This window comes from Natrix helvetica, assembly GCF_964273705.1.
Source record: "Natrix helvetica genome assembly, chromosome: 6".
Classification (NCBI taxonomy): Eukaryota; Metazoa; Chordata; class Lepidosauria; order Squamata; family Natricidae; genus Natrix; species Natrix helvetica.
Window position 1 is genome coordinate 51,207,593 of NC_138553.1, and position 14,137 is coordinate 51,221,729.

General features: G+C 40.5%; 1 protein-coding gene across 4 annotated transcripts in view; it reads right to left on the reverse strand.

The window, feature by feature from the left end:
* Positions 1 to 14,137, reverse strand: part of SLC16A7 (solute carrier family 16 member 7) — a 187,689-nt gene that overhangs the window by 63,314 nt on the left and 110,238 nt on the right. For 3 of the 4 annotated variants that reach the window (XM_081958165.1, XM_081958166.1, XM_081958168.1), the window contains one exon: positions 1,014 to 1,249. In XM_081958165.1, coding sequence (XP_081814291.1) covers positions 1,014 to 1,227 — 214 coding nt within the window. In that variant the 5' untranslated portion in view covers positions 1,228 to 1,249. Of the gene's footprint in view, positions 1 to 1,013; positions 1,250 to 9,234; positions 9,258 to 14,137 lie in introns of those variants that run through there. The other variant, XM_081958167.1, reaches the window with a different exon arrangement.

Here is a 14,137-nt window from a genome sequence, read left to right on the forward strand (position 1 = left end):
GGAAATTATCAAAATGAATCCTCAAGATTTAATTTACACAGCCAATATAAATTATTAAATAAAGTGGTATATTAGTTCGGCTACAATGGGATTTCCACATTAGAGAATGGAAAACAATATTGGATACTGATCTCCTTCTACCTTAGTACAGCAGTTTTGGAGACCTTCCCAGGTAAAGATTAGTGGAGGAAAAGGCTGGTAAACAGATGGAATGCAAGACCTAATGATAGGCTGCCCTTCTCTTAGAGTCCTATCTCCTTCCTTGAAACAAAGATTCCAAGAACTCCTATAGCTTTTTTTAATGTTGCCCAAAGAACTTTAAAATATCCTTAATTACATCCTGATATCCTAGCTCCATTTGCACATTAACTTGTAGGCATGATATTTCCATTCTTGTTAGCCCCCTTTTAATCTCCTTTGCCCAACAAAACCAATGTGTTCAAATTTAGAAGTTCACCAGAGTTCAATATTTTGTGATATTTTGGTTCTTTCTAACAAATGTATTGCATGGATTAAATTTGGATTATAAATTTATTTTTCCAGACAAAACATTTCACATATGTTTTTCATCCTTTTTTTCCCCTTGAAGAAATTATTAGTGGAGTTGAAAAAGAGTAGGAAAATGCACCAGCTATTCTCCCAAACAGCGCAATTTGATAAACAACTCTCTACAATAAATAGAGATTAATTCTGGCTAAGTAGGTATAGGATTACAGTCTAAAAGCAAGGTATTTTTCTTTTTCCAAGTTGAGGACAACATTGAGCCTTTCAATGGTATAATAGAAACCATACCTCCCAAAGCAAGTGAGACAAATTCAGATAATTGATATTTCAGTCATATTTAAACTATGATTAGATGGTAAATTTTGCAATTATTTTTGAGATACACAGCCAAAACTTTTGAGTGATGGAGCCGCATAGCTCAGTGGCTTTGGGTTGTTTGCCAGAAATTCTAATAAGAGAATTGTTTTGTTTTGACCTTATCAGACAAAAAGAAAAACGTTTTCAGGTACCTCCTGCATACATAACAGCCAACATGATTGATGATATCCACGCTATCTGGCTGTATGATGTGCCAAAGATCTCTTGTATCTCTTTGAAGAACACGGTGATGGCTTTAGGGAATGCATAGGAAAATCCAATGGAGATGAAAGATCCAAAGACCACGACCCAACCCCATCCTCCATCAGGGGGAGCATATTGTGGTGCTGTTGTTGAAGGTGGCATTTCTTTTTTTCTTGTAACTATGCTGTAGGAAGAAATAAAATGTTGATATTGTGTTTTAAATAGCTGTTTTCCTTTATAGCGCCTAGTCACTGGAAATTAAATATAACAATTTATTGTTAAGTTGCCATCACTGTATGATTAAGTACAACTACTTGTCTATAATAGCCAAGGATGCCTTCAAGAGTGGGAGTAGATGAATCTTGGCAACTGCTAAAATCCTTCTTAAGTAAGATGTGACTTTTGCAGGTCTTTGATCCACAATACTAAAATATTATTTAGCAATTAATCATAGGGAAGAAAGGTATCCTTTTATTCTGCTAGTACCAATCTGCCTCAAATATTTATGTCAAAGTAAGATTGGCTTATTCAATAGGAGTGTCTAATCTATCTATGATATGAGTAGACAATATAGTCTATCATCTCAACCATTGCTTTATGTTTCATTTTAAAAATGTCTTTATTTTAAAGATAATATCAAACACAGCTCAAACAATATTGCATTAAGAGGCTATGCAGTAGCAATTAATATGAATTTCCAAGTGTTCTTGTTGAACCATTAATAAACTTCCATACTATTGCATTATTATGCAATCCAGGACTTTGTTTCAATTATTACATAATAAATAATGCCATAAAGAGCCATGGAAAACCTGGTTTTATATATCACACTTGGAGCTGTGCAATGCTTTCTATTTGAAAGAAGAAAAGTGATTTGGAATGCACATGGACATATACTTGCATTTGTCAGAAAGCCTCAAAGAGGATCTAGAGCCATATTTGGAACTCCAACTGTTGCAGTTGCAACCATAGCCAATGGCTTACAAATTGAGCATAATGACAAGTTTAACGAAGGAAGGAAAGCTAAAAAAACCATAGCTTATTTTGATGTTTGTGAACCAAGTTGCTAAATTCTTATGAAATGAGAGTACATTTACATGTTGCTTTCATAATGTAACAAATCTCTTGGGAAACATCAATACACACAGATTTTCTACTCAGGCAAGTGTTCATAACCAGGTTTTTTTTGGAAATCCACATGACCTGTAGAAACATGTTACCTCATAATTATTTTAAATAGAAGTAATTTACAACATAATTAAATCTGAAGATTCTTGTCTCCACTGTTCTGTTTTTTCATATCAGTAACATGGAAGTTACTTAATAAATACTAATATGTGGTTTTAGTACAAGGTGCCATTTAGACTAGGTGATATCACAAAAATATTTGCTGTTTCTATGATATCTACATAACATACGCACAAAATGTTTTCGATTTTTGTCATGAAATACACTTTTTTTCATAGCAGTTTGATCAGTGGCACCCTGAACTCATTTGGCTTTTATTAATCAGCTCCACTATTTCTACTTGTCTTGTGAATCTGTAAAGCCACCAACAGTCAAATAATGATAAATACTTTCAAAATTGGGTATACATATTTTAATTTTGATACCAATTTCTCCATTTTGAATCTACGTATTACAAATTATTATTACTAATTTTTGGCTTTCAGGATTGACTACCTGAAACAAGGAGACAGAAATTAGGAAGAATACAACAGGAGTTTCATAATCCCATTATATAAAATATACATGTTGATGATTCCAGGATTAAAGTGTAATAGTTGCTCAACTATTTCTTGACATACACAAGTTTAGCAATTTTACAATAAGAGACATATTTGAAAAGATATGTCACAGACAAACTAAATTGAAGAGGATTATGCATAAGGATAATTCATTTCCATGAAGATTCAAGTAAAATACCCACTAAGCTGCTTGGTAAAGCAATGTACATTCTCATTTCTGAGAGTGGAGCAAGCGTGTTACTTTTAATTATTCTCCTTCCTATCCTTCTGCTCTAGAGCTCTTCGTAGGGCTTACAGGCTTGCCATCTTTGGCAAACACTGGGGGACTCTCTGCCTGCACAAAACTGCCTGCACAAAACTTGCCAACCTTTCTACACATCAAGACTTACTGCACACTTTCAGGCAGGATAACTTCAGTGCTATCCTGAAGGCTGAAAGGCCATTTCTCACACTAAAGGCATAAAGTGGTTGAAGGACCACTATTTGCTTAGTGGTGATACATTCTGTTACTTATTTGTTCTAGCAAAGCAAATTACACAACTTTTGTGGCAATTTTGAATGTCTTTGGATATAACCATCCACAGTTTAATACTGCTTTTAAAAGCCTTTCTTCTGTCATCACCACAATGTAGAATGTGTCTGCTTGTGATGGCACTCTGCTTGTGAAATATCTACCCTGGAAGTAGTTTCTGGTGCCTTGTGTGCTCATTTCAGTATCAGGTATGAAGCTTTTTGTATTTCTAAGATCTTAAATTGTGAATTTTTTATTTGACTTTTAGATCCAGCACATTTGTTTTGCTCTGTGCAGCTTAGCAATTGTTTGTGGGGGGTGGTAAGAGGGTGTTTTTCCCCTCCCATGTTAGTATTCTCTGTAATAGCAAATAAATGAGCTGCTATTATTAAAAATTATGTTTATGTCCAGATCCAGAAAAATGATTGCTAATAATTTTTAATCTATATACACAGCTGGCAGAATTTTATGATAAAAGTATTTTCCATATGATTGATGGATAATGATCAGGGACAATAAACATGAGGTCATAGATCCAGGAATGTATGGCTAGTTAGGACACCAAAATCCAAAAAAAGCACAAAATACTTCAGTTCTCTTGATTTTCTGATTTTTTTTCCAATTTAATTAGATCAAAGACTGGTTTTCATTTTTTCCCCTAATTTGGCTTTCACTGACACCTACTGTTTGTATCAGATAAAAGAATATCATGTGGAGAAAGGAGAGCTGACGTCGCGACGGCACGACATGCGATCTTGGTGCTCCGAGATTGCAGTCAAATTTCTGCTGCTGGAAGGTCCATTTGGACCTAAACTGTCCCGCAGAGATGGTGATTGAGAAGGGCACCTCCTGCTGATCTCAGGGACACCACAAAGGAGAAATGAGAAATGGAGCAGCCAGCATGAGGGAAGGAGGAGGCCGCTTTCCCTCTTTCTCCTTCCCTCACATGAGCAGCTCCATTTCCCATTTCTTCATTGCAGCACCATGCTGGCCGTGGAGTTTGCCTCACCTACCACCGCCCAGATGCCCTCGCTTCCCCCAAGCATTTGTTTGCTAACCTCATTTCCAGCTCCATCATGAATTGATTTATTGAACTTTATTTTTTTAGTCCCACAAACTTTTGTTTCCCTGTACATGATGGTGAGAAATGTGATAGAGAAATGTGATGGAGTTGATAATTACAGGCCAATAACTTACCTGCCGACAACATAAAATTACTTACAGGCATTATTGCAAACCAAATTTATGGATATTTGGAAATGAGGATTTTCTGCCTGTAGAACTGAAAGGGTACTGCGAACGTTGAAAAAGAACTAAAGATCAACTGATAATTGATAAACTGGTTTTCAAGAATTCAAAGAAAAGATGAAGAAATTTGTTCATGACCTGGATTGATTGTAAAAAAAATGTTTGATCCTGTTCCACACAGATGGACTGAGAAATGCTTAGACATTTTTGGAATTGGCAGTAACATCCAGAAATTTCCGAAGACTTCCATGAAGCTATGGTAAAGTACAACGTAAAGTGAAATTTTGACATAAGAGTGAGATGGTCAGGGTCAGACTAGATGATCTTGAGTCATTTTTATCTTTGAGATTTGTAAGGTGCAAAAGCATCTTTTGAATCTTGAAGAAGAACAGGAGGCTTGAACTCAAGAAGTTTAAAATGTCAGACCACAGAGCTAGTTTTTCTCACCTAGCCAAACTGCATAAGTCAATATTTCCAGCATGATAATCAGCTTCTGCCTAGCAATAAAGAGCTTAGCCAATAGAAATGTTTTAAGATATTTCGGTGTTTCGCTGCTTTTGAACTATAAAGTGTGTTTCTTAATCAAGATCTTTTGCTCAGACAAGATGTGGGTTTACACGGTCTGAGCCTTTTGGCCAAAATAAAGCTTTTCTTGATCTCAAAGTCTGGGTCCTTTGATTTTCTGCAACATTTCTGGCGACTCTGCTCGGGACTTGGAGCGATATTTCGCTGAGAATGGCACGGACCAACCGATGCCCAACTGGGACTGTCCTACCCAACCTTCAGGTGCTGCAGAGATCATTTCTCTGGAAGGAGGCACATGGCAACCTTGGGCTACTGGATGGACACCACCAATCCAAGAACTGCACGAGATCAAGACAAGCCAATAAATAATGCTGGCTGAGAAAAGAAGACGCCTGCAGGCAAGTATTGTGGGAATTGTAGATCTACTCAGTTGAGAGTGGAAGAAGGGGCCTGATCACCTCCCTGGATCCAGGAGTGTCCCTTGCTAATGGAACCAGCATATCCTAAAGAGATCCTAGAATTGTGTGGGTGGTTAAGTCACTGCAGTTCCTGTTGGTGACCATGATTCTCCAGGACTGCAGGTCAGTGGCAAGTGACCTAGAACATGGGTGGTGAAGGAAGTGTTTCTCAAACGCCTCTTCAATACATGTTACTCTATACATCTTGATCTTTAAAAATAGGCCAGCGCTTGCTGGGAGATCCAAAAAGTAGAAAAGAGAAGACACTGAACATCCCAGAACAAAGAAGAAGAAGAAAAAAGAGTTGTAAGGTGTAGTCCTGGGTGGACATGATACAACACTCTTAGAAAAACCCTGAGATATAGTCAGTTATCAGGATGGGTAACAGGCCTCAAGGAGGGGGGGGAGAAAGGAGAGTCTCAATGAAACATTTAGTTCCTGTGTTGTTTTAACTTGCGTGTTTGTCTTTGTTGATTTGTTTAAGTGTTTTTTGTTTTTGTTTTACAAAAAAGAAAAGAGAGAGAGAGTCTCTGACATCAGTGCCCTCCACTTATGAATCTTTGACATGAAACTGTTAACACTGAAGAAGTAGGAGACCCAGGGAGACAAATGGTTGAATCACATATTGGTTAGAAAGAACAAACGGTCCCATTAGGTGGGGCCAGGAGGAAGGAAACCAAAAAGGTTCCCGAGGGGACAGATCAAGTGGACCACAAACCTGGTCCAAGGGAGCAGTTGAGACAAAAACTCAAATTGAATTTTTATTGCCAGGAGTTGAGAGGGAGCTATGTAAGGTGTGAGTATACGCTCCATTCTCAATAGCTGATTTATATAATTGGAAAAATCAAATTCCTGCTTATACAGAAAATCCAGATGAGATTAATGCCCTTTTTGCATCCATTTTTCTGAACTCACCAGTCTACTTGGGCCGACATACAAAGTCTGATGGAAATTTTATTAACCCTAGAGAAAAGAAGGCTGGTGAAGGGAAACATGAATAAGCCTTTGCAGAAGGATCATGCAAAAGATCCGGACTGGATAGGGTTACTGGAGGAACCAGATTGGGAACCTTAGTCCATTCAGCTGCAAAACTATTGGACCTTAGTTTTGTTAGGACTCAAACAAGAGTTAAGAACTTAGAGAGGGTCTATCACATGCAATAGAAACAGGATTAAAATCCAGGGGAAATCCTAGAATGCATTTATCAAACCTTTTGGCAATATACCAAATTAGATCCTGAGGCTGAAGAAAATAAGAGAATGGTCAATATGATCTTCATTAGTCAGTCTGCAGATGACATTTGAGTCAAAATACAGAAGACCAAGGGGTCCCCAGGAAAGGCATCTCTGAACTTGTAGAAGTAACATACAAAGCATATATTAATTGGGCTCAAATTTTAGAGAAGAAGGAACTTCAAAAGGCAAGAGAAAACACATTTTTCCTTGCCGAGACTCTTAGACAGAAAGAATGGGAGGCCAAGGGATCTGCCGGAAGAATTGTACGAGGAGGGATCAGTAGTTAGAATCCCACGCCTGGTCAGAGGACGAGCCTCCAGTTGGCAAAAGGAAAGATGGTTAATTTCTACACAGACAGAAAATATGTATTTAGAGTTTTACATGCTCATGGGGCTATTTGGAAAGAAAATGCCTGTCTCTGTTGTGCACAAAACAACCTAAAGACAGGATGGAATGGATCCCAAATTTTGCCCTACTAGTCAAACTACTCTATGAATTTACAAAGGGGTGGTGGTGAAAAAAGAACCCTTTGTTTGGGAGCAGGAACAAAAACAGGCGTTTGAGACCTTAAAGTCAAAATTGTCTCAGGCTCCTGTCATGGGACTTCCCAACCTTGAGAAAACTTTTAGTTTGTATGTGAACTCAAAGAATAATACAATGCCACTGCTCTTCTGATAGAGGAAGCTAATAAATTGACTTTTGGACAACCAACTAATTTATAAGTATCAAACACTCCTCACTCATAATCCTCAAGTGACATTGAAGCAGACAAATGCCTTAAATCTGGCTAACTAGAGGCCTCATGGGTGAGTAAAATGGTGGGAGAATTAAACAAGCAAAAGAAATCCAACAATATTGTGTGTCCCTTAGTCCACCGTTTCTGGGCACCTCTAGTCATAATATTCAGGTGGGAGACAAGTATAGGTAAAACACTGGAAAGGAGAAGAACCTGAAAACCAAGTGGAAGGGCCTGTATACTGTGGTCAGGTGTTCTCTACTTGCAGTAAGAGTGTTGGAATCCAAGTTTTGGATTCACTGGACTCGAGTTAAGTCAGCTGCTGATGAGTATTGGGAGGCAGATCAGAATGAAGGCCGTCCTTTAGTGGTACGCGCCCCCTACAACTGTCCTACTGGCCACGGGCAAACTATATATGGGGCAGAAGAGGCCTTACTGGGTCACACTGGAAGCTGACTCTTGACGTATGGCCGAAAATTTGGAGGAGGAAGACAATGTTCCATTTATTAGATATAAAATGTATTAGAAAGTCTGGGCACCTGTCAGGGATTGGAAAGTCGAACATACATAGCCATAAGTGCAGTTTCTCTTGCTTTAGTGAGTGTGCTTGCCCTTATTGTGATTTGCTCTATTGGATATTCATTTTACTGGAATCGCCCCCTCCCCAGAAAGGCAGGCTCTGAGCCTAAAATCATTGACTGTCACAGAGAGCAGTATGAAACCCCCGGAAATACTTGTGTTTGAGGAAACCTGGGAGTGGGCTCTCTGTAGTGCTGTATTAGTCCTAGGACTGTGGACATTGTATTTTACAAATAGGGGTTGGTTTTGTGGAACATCTAAGACTGATACTGCCCTTTCCCAAGTCACATATCACCCTAACCTTCTTCTTGATGTGGTGATTTTGTAGATTAAAAGAATTGTGATTGGTCCGCTAAGGCAGTTATGAGGGGTTTACTGATTAAATACAGTGCTAACTGTCGCAAAATTAAAAGAGCACAATGGAAAGAATTCCTGAATAATTTGAGTAGAGTTGAGCAGAGAATGCAGGAAGGGAATGAGCAGGAACATCTGGTCGAGGAAAGGTCGTTCTGGCAACATCAGATTAGCTTTCTAGATAAAGAAGAGTTAGCCTCTAAGATTAAATGGTCTAAACAATATTACTTTGAGAATGCCAATAAGCCAGGTAGATGGCTCTCATACCGCTTAAGGAAGGAAGGCGAACAACGTAGGGTAGAGGGGTTGAAGGATTTGGATGGAAACTTCCATACTACTAAGGAAGGGGAAAAGAAAGTGGCACAAGAATTTTTCACCAAATTGTATGAGAAAGGGGCAGAAGAGATACAAGGAATCAGACAGTTTTTGATTAAATCTGACCTACCACAAGTCCCTGAATCTGTGAAGCAATTTCTTAACGCTGATATAACGGAAGGGGAAGTAGAAGCAGCCATGATGAAACAAGCCAATGGGAAGACATTGGGCTCCCGGTTGAACTATACAAGGCGATGTTTGGGGTACTGGGTAAATATATGACAGAATTGTATAACAGAGTGATGAGGGATACCCAGACTCCAGCGTCGTGGTCTGAAGCGTTTATTTCTATTATTCCCAAGGAAGGGACTGACCTGTCACTTATTAGAAATTATAGGCCAATTTCGCTGCTAAACTCTGATTACAAAATTTTTGCGGCAGTGTTAGCAGCAAGACTTACCTGTTTTCTCAATACCTTCATACACTCAGATCAGAATGGCTTCCTCCCCAACCGACACCTACGGGATAATTTGGGGATGATTATGAATACCCTGGAATATTTTGAGGCCTCCCCGGATAAACAGATGGCCGTAGTTTTTGTCGACGCCCAAAAGGCATTTGATCGGGTCTCCTGGGACTTTATGATAGCCCAGATGGAATATATGGATTTTGGCACAAAATTTATTGGGGCAATTCAGGCCATATATCAAAAACAAACAGAAAGGGTATGGATTGAGGGAGATCAAACAGGGAAGATCGAGATCCATAGAGGTACAAGACAGGGTTGCCCTTTATCCCCGCTCTTATTTGTCTTGACTTTGGAACCTCTACTGAGAGAAGTAAGACGGAAAAGCGAGATAAAGGGAATGAGGATTAGACGGGAGGAGGTTAAGGTGCAAGCCTATGCTGATGATCTGGCCTTCATTTTAGAGGAACCAAGGGAATCAGGACCGCATTTGTTAGAACTAATTAGGGAATTTGGGAGCGTTGCAGGTCTACTTCTTAATGAAGATAAGACCAAAATGTTGGTCAAAAACATGACCACAAGACAGAATCACCAACTTGAACACCTAGTGGGTCTGAAGACCGTAAACAAAATCAAATATTTAGGAATATGGCTGACAGGGAGATGTAGCTCCATAAAGGAGGACAACTATGTTCACCTTTACAAACAGATGGCCCAAGATTTCGGCAGATAGAAGAACCTGCAACTCTCCCTTATGGGGAGAATAACAGTTATTAAAATGTGTATTCTCCCCAAATGGCTATTTTTATTTCAATCGGACCCTGTAAGATTGGAAAAGAAATTCTTTGATGAAATGAATAGAGCCGTCTCAAAATTTATTTGGCAAGGTAAAAAACCTAGAATTAAACTGAAAATGATGCAGGAACCTAGAATTAGAGGGGGATTTGGTCTCCCCAATTGGCAGCTTTATTATCAGGCGGCTTTATTAATTTGGATTAAAGAATGGATGACCCTGAGAAGAACACGGCTCCTGACTATTGAAGGCTGGGGCCTACAGTATGGTTGGCACTATTATATTTGGCCCGGTTCAGAGCGACCCAAACACTTTAATGACCACTTGGTGCGTAGGACCTTGAGCTACTCTTGGGAGAAGTTGAGGAGGAAGTTATACTTGAAGGTGCCATGCTGGATCTCTACTCAGGAAGCCCTTGTTTATCCAACACGATATAGAGGGGAGAAGATCTTGACATATGAAGAAATCTTAGATTCACAGGGGAATTTGAAGACCAGGGAATCATTAGCTTCGCAAGGGTACCATATCGACTGGTGGCCATATTCCCAGATATTCTCAAGGTATAAAAAAGATCAGAAGACTGAAGGTATATATCCCTATAAACAAGAACTGGACAAGGTTCTTTTTGGAACAGAGAAAGGGATGCTTTCCAAGTGTTACGGACATCTATTGCTACTAGACGTAGGGGAAGAAGTGGTTAAAGACTGCATGATTGCTTGGGGACGGAATATAGGACGTACATTGGACTTTCAAAGTTGGGAAGAAATTTGGTTTAAAAATATGAAATTGACTATGGCAGCCTCGTATAAGGAAAACACATATAAAATGATATATCGGTGGCATCTACCACCGGCAAGACTTGCCAGAATGTTCCCTGGGATCATGCCTAATTGATGGAAATGTGGTCACAGAGAGGGGACCTATTTCCATCAGTGGTGGACCTGCCCAATGGTGATTAAATAGTGGAAAAAAATCAGGCAGTGGTTAATAGAAATCACCCAACATCAATTAGATTTGAAACCTGAAACCTTCCTGTTAGGACTCAAACCCTCTCATTATGACATTTAGGTGGTGCACTGCAGATTCTCCTTACCTGATTTATTATTAAAAGCATGGAATAAAGGATGTTGGAAGGGAAAAAAAAGAATTGTGATTGGGTAGGTTCTGTGTAAATGACAATTATGAGCTTTTTGTGGCTTTGCCTGTTATTGGCAAAGGGCCTGCTGAGTGATAACATCCTGAACAGTAGTTCCCAGTGTTGTGAGAATGCTCGAGTGACCCCCCTTGCCTTTGAGGGAGGATCCGGGGATGTTGAGAACCTGCCAAGGAACAGGGAAGGATCAGGTCAAGGGTATGGATGCTTTGGGACAGGTCCGCTCCCGCCAAAGGTGCACTGTCTATGCATGGGGACGGAACCATAGGCCAACTCCAAGACCTAAGGACAAGCCTTTGACAAACCCGGTAAAAAGTGGGATAGAATAAAGGGAGAATGGGCCCCTGCAACAATTGTGAAAAGTGAACTATATGTTAAGAATACTGGAATTGGGTCAAAGCCTAATTAATCAGTCCGACCCTGCCCTAGGTCAAAAATGCTGCTTGTGCTTGTCTGCTGGCCCTTCATCTTACAATGCAATTCCAATTGAGCCAGATCTTTGGGTACATACCAGGGCCACAGTAGTCCTTGGGAAAGGTGGTAGATGGAGAACCAAAGCAGTAGAAGCCAAGATGCAAGGTGACTTTTATAATGCACTCAAAAGGCTGGGGATGAGCCACCTCCCCATTGTTGGCCCTATAGCTGTTGGTGTGGAAATCCTAGGGTCACCCTCCTTGTGAATCAAGCGGTATCAGGAACCTGACATTCCTGTAGGGTCACTGGCAGAGGAGCAATGTCCATCAGAAGTATACCTTGGCCCTAGAAAGACACTCATGGACATAAAATTAACCCGCGGTATGTCTCCATCTGTCCACAGCCTCTTCCAACAGAAGGTCACCTTCTCGCTTCTGCCCCCCCCCTCACTAGTAATCTTCGGGAGGGGAATTTGACTACTGAAAAATGTCCAAGGCCATTTCAGCCACCCCGATTCCCAATTTGGCTCTCAATTCAAATCGTCACAGGATTATGTTTTCACTTTCCCCCTGGAAATACCAGTTCCCATTATCTGTTTGAAGGCCCAGTTCTCAGGGATAAGCGAAAGGACCCTAAACAAGAAGCTCCATTACAACAACTAACTGACATGTTCATGGCGGGGACCTTGCAAGCCTGGACAAATGAAAAGAGCCTCAGAGCCCATGCCTTTTCCATGAACATAGGTGTGTGTATGTAGGAGAAAATGGAATATTCTTATGTAGGAAAAATGCGTATTTGTGTTCACCTACAAACTGGACTGGGACATGCACTCTGGTACATCTTTTCCCCAAGATGGGTGTGGTCAGTGGAGAACACACTATTCCCGTCCCTCTCATGGGACATGTTCAGAAAAGGGTGCCGCTCTTAATCCCACTGTTAGTAATCCTGGGGATAGGAACAGCAGTTGGAACAGATGTAGGAAGAATGACACACTCCATAATACAGTTTAGGCAATTGTCAGAGGAGTTCCAAGAAAGCCTAAATCAGATTACAGGGACCTTGGTTGAGGTTCAAGATCAAGATTGGCTCCGATCCCTTTGATGAAGATGAAAATTCAGATTCATGGACATATGTACGACTTGCACCCTGGGGACTGGAGAAAGTGCATTCAGAGAATAGGATCTGAGAATCATTCTATATGTATCACTTGTCTTTTTTCTTCTCACTGCTATATATCATTATCCTGAAGTGATTATGTTATGCCAAATATTATATGTTTGCATTGCTAATATGTACTGCTGAAATATTAATCTTGCCATTTGCTATGCCAAATGTTATAATAAGGCACTATAAGAGGCAAGACTCAATTGTAGCTAAAAATATAGTCTTGAAGGGGGGGAGTAAAGTAGGATGTAAAGTGAGATTTGGACATAAGAGTGAGATGGTTAGGGGTCAGACTAGATGACTAGATGATCTCAAGTCATTTTTATCTTTGCGATTTGTAAGGTGCAAAAGCATCTTTTGAGTCTTGAAGAAGAACAGGAAGCTTGAACTCAGGAAGTTTAAAATGTCAGGCCACAGAGCTAGTTTTTCTCACCTAGCCAAACCTCATAAGTCAATATTTCCTGCATGATAATCAGCTTCTGCCTAGCAATAAGGAGCTTAGCAATAGAAATGTTTTAAGATATGTTAGATATTAACATATATCGGGATAAGTCTTCCCTCTGGTCCGCTCCTACAGCGGGAAACAGGTATCCCTGTAATTGGTCGAGGGGCGTGCCCAATCCCTATAAAAGGGGAACCCTCCGACTACAGAACAAGCTGGATCACTATTACTACTAATAAAGAGCTGTTAAGTCACTTCGTGTCCGCAGTCTGTCTCTCGTTGCCCAGATCTAACATTGGCGACGAGGGTGGGATCGAGAGACAGATAGGACGAAGAACGCTACCTCCAGAATCTCCGGATTTGATCCAGCCCAGGAATTCGGCAGCAATTCCGACAGCCATCTCAGATCACCGCAGCGCGGCAAATTCAAACAGAGAAGATGGCGATGCATGCTCCCCCCGCTCCTTTCGACCCAGCAAACGACGAATGGGAAGCCTTCATGATTCGTTTCGAGTGTTTCCTCGAAGCGAACGAATACACGGGGATCACCGATGCGAGGAAGAAAAACATCTTCCTCGGCTACTGCGGAAAAGAAGTCTTCAAAACGGCCAGAGACCTCACCGCGCCTACTCCAATACAAGCAGTATCGTGGACAACGTTGCAACAGACTCTGCAAACTCACTACGCGCCAAAACCTTCCCGCCATGTCTGCCGCAAAGAATTCAACATGAGGACTCAGAAGGCGGGAGAATCCATTAATCAATATGTTGCAGCCCTACGAAAAGCAGCAGCTCACTGCGAATACAGGGATCTGGAAGAACACATCTTAGAGCAACTCATCTGTGGGTTAAGAGACATTTCGCTGCAAAAGAAGCTGTTGGCAAACCCGAATTTAACCCTACAGACAGCGTTAAACGAAGCAAGAGCGTCA